At 33.7% G+C, this 4,311-nt stretch overlaps 1 protein-coding gene across 1 annotated transcript; it reads right to left on the bottom strand.

Annotated features, from left to right (window-relative positions):
• On the bottom strand, positions 1-3,010 carry LOC105789143 (replication factor C subunit 2). Its single transcript, XM_012616392.2, has 7 exons — positions 2,772-3,010; positions 2,192-2,298; positions 1,998-2,099; positions 1,569-1,764; positions 652-780; positions 378-572; positions 1-281 (listed from the first exon to the last, which is right to left on the bottom strand). Exons 1-7 carry the CDS (start codon positions 2,928-2,930, stop codon positions 171-173), a joined length of 999 nt encoding a protein of 332 aa, XP_012471846.1. The 5' UTR covers positions 2,931-3,010; the 3' UTR covers positions 1-170.
• Positions 3,011-4,311: the final 1,301 nt, after the last annotated feature.

Raw genomic sequence — 4,311 nt, 5'->3', positions numbered from 1 at the left:
TCGGTAGCAACTAGCAAGTGCCCATATAAAAGCAACTTCAGCAATCAAATGAACAAAAAAGGTTTCTATGCATGTAACCTAAGACATCTAGTGCTAAAATCTGCTTATCATCACAAAAAAAAGGTTCTTGTAAGAAACCAGCAGGCTCTAATTTTACAAACCATCTTAAGTTATGTTGCTTTAGCAGTTTCGCGAACTTGAGAAAACTTTGCCAGAAGACCACACAACTGAAGATATGAACCAACTCCATCACAGATCCTCATATGAGCAAACCCAGTTTCCTGCAACTCATCATAAGAAATAATAAATATTGTGGCAAAAGACTGGATTTTGTACTTAAATGTAAATTAAATACCGGCCTAGCAAGATTGGTGTACCTTCATGAATTCCAGTTTTAAGTACTCGGCCATATCATAATTTTTTATTATTCTGAAAAGGGTAGTGATTATATCAGTAGGAGAATAGCCCAAATCATAGAGTTGCTTCAGAGCGAAACAAGCATCATCAAATTTCCCTTCAAGTACATTGCGGACCATATTTTTCACATGCAATGGATGAGGCTGGTCACAAACCTGAAAAGAAACAAACATATTATAGCATTCCCAAAGACATATCGTACCAATTTGTTAGAAGTACTTTTTGAGATATAACCTTGAAAACATTTTCTTGATTGACAAAACGGAATCCACTGTATGTAGCCTGCAAGTTGTTCAACGCCTGTCTCATATCACCATCAGCTGTGAAAATGATGGCTTCAAGACCTTCCGGAACATACGGTACCTGCATTGATTGAAACGTGAGGTCAACTATACATTTGCATCAATGGAAAGCATCATTGATTGTCCTGAACAATAAATCCTTGAGCCACTCAACAGTAAACAGTTATCTCAAAGTAACTAAAATTCTGCCTCTTTAGTATTTTTCAGCTAACACATGGAACTGTGGAATCATCATTGCAAATTATAGACTTCACTTGATAAAGTGAAAAGAAAATAGGAAGGACAGAAAATTGGAAGAACAGATCAATAGAAAGATGGAAAATATAATTTTTCTTTCCATTGGTGTGCTTGGAAGGAAAGATGGAAAATCAAAAAAAAAGTAATTTTCTTTCTAGTCATTGCTAGGTAGAGTTGAAAAATAAGAGGACAGAAAATGAAACCTTTGTAAAATGCATAATTTTGAACTAAAATACATCCACCTCTCATTTGGAATGATTTGTTTCTTATGCATTAAGATAGAAATTCATCATCTCTCTTGTCTTCTTTCATCTCGATTTTCTTTCCTACCAAGCACACCCAAATTTTATTTTCTTATAACTTTTCCACTCCCTCCTTCCATCCTCACTTTTTCACTCAACCAAACACACCCTTAGTGTTTAAAAAGCAAATAGACAAAGGCACCCCCTTGAAAAGAGAAGTGATGAAATTGGCAACAAGCAAAAGTGTTAGCATTTCATAGAGACTCATCCTTAATGATAACAAGAATGAGAAAAGTAGGGGGGCCAAAGGTACCCTACAGACATCAAGTAACATGCAGGAATAAAACTTATTGCAAAAAAACTAGTATACCTGCTCTGCATCTACTACCACCATGAGACGGCCAAGAATCTCCTGATCAGATAACCTTGAAAATCGAACAAGGGCACATCTACTCTGAATAGGTTCAATGATTTTTGATGATGTATTGCAAGCAAGAGCAAAACGAGTAGAGTTTGAGTATATTTCCATCGTCCTCCTCAAGGCTTGTTGTGCACCAGATGTCATGCTAACAGCAAAAAAATATAAGCATACCAGATATTTAATAGAAAGAAAAGAAGAAACCCAGTGAATTAACATTATAAACTCAAAATCAAAAGAAGCTCCCAGCACAAATTAACAAAACATAAATACACAAGGTAGTTTGATTATTCAAATTCTAGCAGATACAAGTAGATTATCAAAAGAAATAGGCAGCATGATCAACATCAAGATTCATGTCATATAACCACTAGATTTTACCTGTCAGCTTCATCCAAAATAATTATCTTGTGCCGTCCAGGAGGTAAAGTTACTTTCTTTTGAGCAAACATCTTAATCTTGTTCCGAACAACATCTATACCCCTATAAGATAAAAAGAAAAATAACAATGGAATTTGCCAACTTAAAATTCAAAAGTTAAAGGAACTAAAATGCCACGAACACCAAAAGTTTACCTGTCATCTGATGCATTAAGCTCCAAAACAGCCTCCTTATAGACTGGCCCCAAAAGCTCATGTGCAAGAGCCAAAATACTAGTTGTTTTACCAGTTCCAGGAGGACCCTAAGAAATATCGTGCAGAATATTCACGAAACTAAGAATTCTTATTCATTGCTTGGATTTTTTTTTTTTAATTTTGCTTTCATTCATTAATTCTCAAAGACATTAATCCTTAAAAAATAACTCAAAAATATGTTTTACCTATACAAGATCTCGGTACACTACATTCAAAGCAAGTCATCAGCCTACTTTAAGGTCCTTCAAGCAACTTTACCCTTTTTTCCCTAAAATTTTAACTTAATTGTGGAACCTTATCACATTTCCAGCGCTTAATGAAAATCCACCGGTTATTATTCTTCAATAAAAAAATGAAGATCCCACCAGTTATTTTAGTAGAGTCATTGCTACTATGAGTTAGGGTTTTAACTAAACTAATCGAATCGGCCAATTCCAGTAATGACAAAGCATTTCAGAAACCCAATAAGCAATTGAATCGTAATCAGAGGTCTGAACTTAAACAGTTATGAAGAACTTACGGATAAGATGAGATTGGGCATGTTGCCATCGCGAGCAATGACTTGGAGTCGAGACACGGCATCTTCGTTGCCGACGATGTCAGAGACTTTGCTCGGCCTGTATTTTTCTACCCAAGGCACGTCGTAACCGCCGGCTGTGGACGATGAAGAGGACGTCATTGTTATTTTTGAGTCAGTGAAAGGCTTTGCAAATGCAAAGCGATGGTATTTCACTATTTGGAGGGAAATAGAACGAGACCTACAACATTTCCCCGCTCGTATTTATTTTGTTTCGAGGGTCTATAAATTTGAAAATTGCAATATTGTCCCTTTACTTTTATTATTATTGTAAACGCCCTGCTAATGGAGAAGGATTTTTGTGATATGAGTATGTCAGCATAATTTGATTTTTACTGAACTAATCAAAGGTAAAAAAATCTCTCAAGTCCTTCTCAATTTTAAAATTGAGCAAATTGATCTTTCTCAAAAATCGGAACAATTTAATCCCTACCAATTTCGAAAGCGAGCACTTAAAGACAATTAATTACGATATTAATGTTTTCATTCAATTGTACATAATTTTAATTTGTATAATAATAAATTTATTTGGTTTAGGTGACAGATTTAGTCGTCTCACAACATCATTTTAGCATCAAATCGAGAAAAGGTATCCCTCGGTTCAATATTGGACGACATGCCATTAGTGAATTGGTATGATCCATAATTATCATATTCGGTTCATTGAAGAACCAATTTGACGTCACTATCGAGTGAGTGGTTGGATCCGTCAAGAGAGTTAATGATTAAGTTTAAACAATCCACAGAGTTGAAGCCATTGATTTGAGTTAGGTTCTTCTAGTTCGTAAGGTTGCCAATAAATTAAATCGTGGAAGTTGCTTTTAAGGTTATCCACCTGGTAAGGGCTAGCTATCGGGCTATTCCCCCAGTGGCTATTCCTCGATCTCTATAACCAATTTATCAATTGAAAGAGAAAATCTATTGTTCGGGCTCAATTCATAGCTGGAGTCAAAATCATGCTTAAAGTTAGAGTTTTCATTTATTTGTTTTATTTAGATTTAATTTTGTTTTACTTATTTTTATTTCATTTTGTTTTACTTATTTTTATTTCATTATTATTTAATTTATATTATTTATTTTAGATTTTGATCTATTATTTATTTAATTTAATTTAGCAGATTTGTCTACTTTTGGTCATAAGAAATTGTAAAATTAATCAGTTCAATCTCAGTGGGATCGATCCTAGTTACTATTCTGTAAATTTAATTTAATTTTGATTTAGGCGAAAGAGAAAATCCATTGTCTAAGATCAGTTTGTAGTCGGAGTCAAAATCACACTTGAGGTTAGAGTTTTCATTTATTTGTTTTATTTAGATTTAATTTTGTTTTACTTATTTTTATTTAATTTTTATTATTTAATTTAGATTTAGATTTAGATTTAGATTTAATCCCTCTTTTATTTATTTTTGAAAATTTGTCTAATCTTGGTCATAAGAAATCGTAAAATTAACCAGTTCAGTGTTTGTGGGATCGACCATACTCA

Source organism: Gossypium raimondii, chromosome 2, assembly GCF_025698545.1.
Source record: "Gossypium raimondii isolate GPD5lz chromosome 2, ASM2569854v1, whole genome shotgun sequence".
Taxonomy (NCBI): Eukaryota; Viridiplantae; Streptophyta; class Magnoliopsida; order Malvales; family Malvaceae; genus Gossypium; species Gossypium raimondii.
Note: the sequence above shows the minus strand (reverse complement) of the source record. Positions and strands in the feature narration are given on the sequence as shown.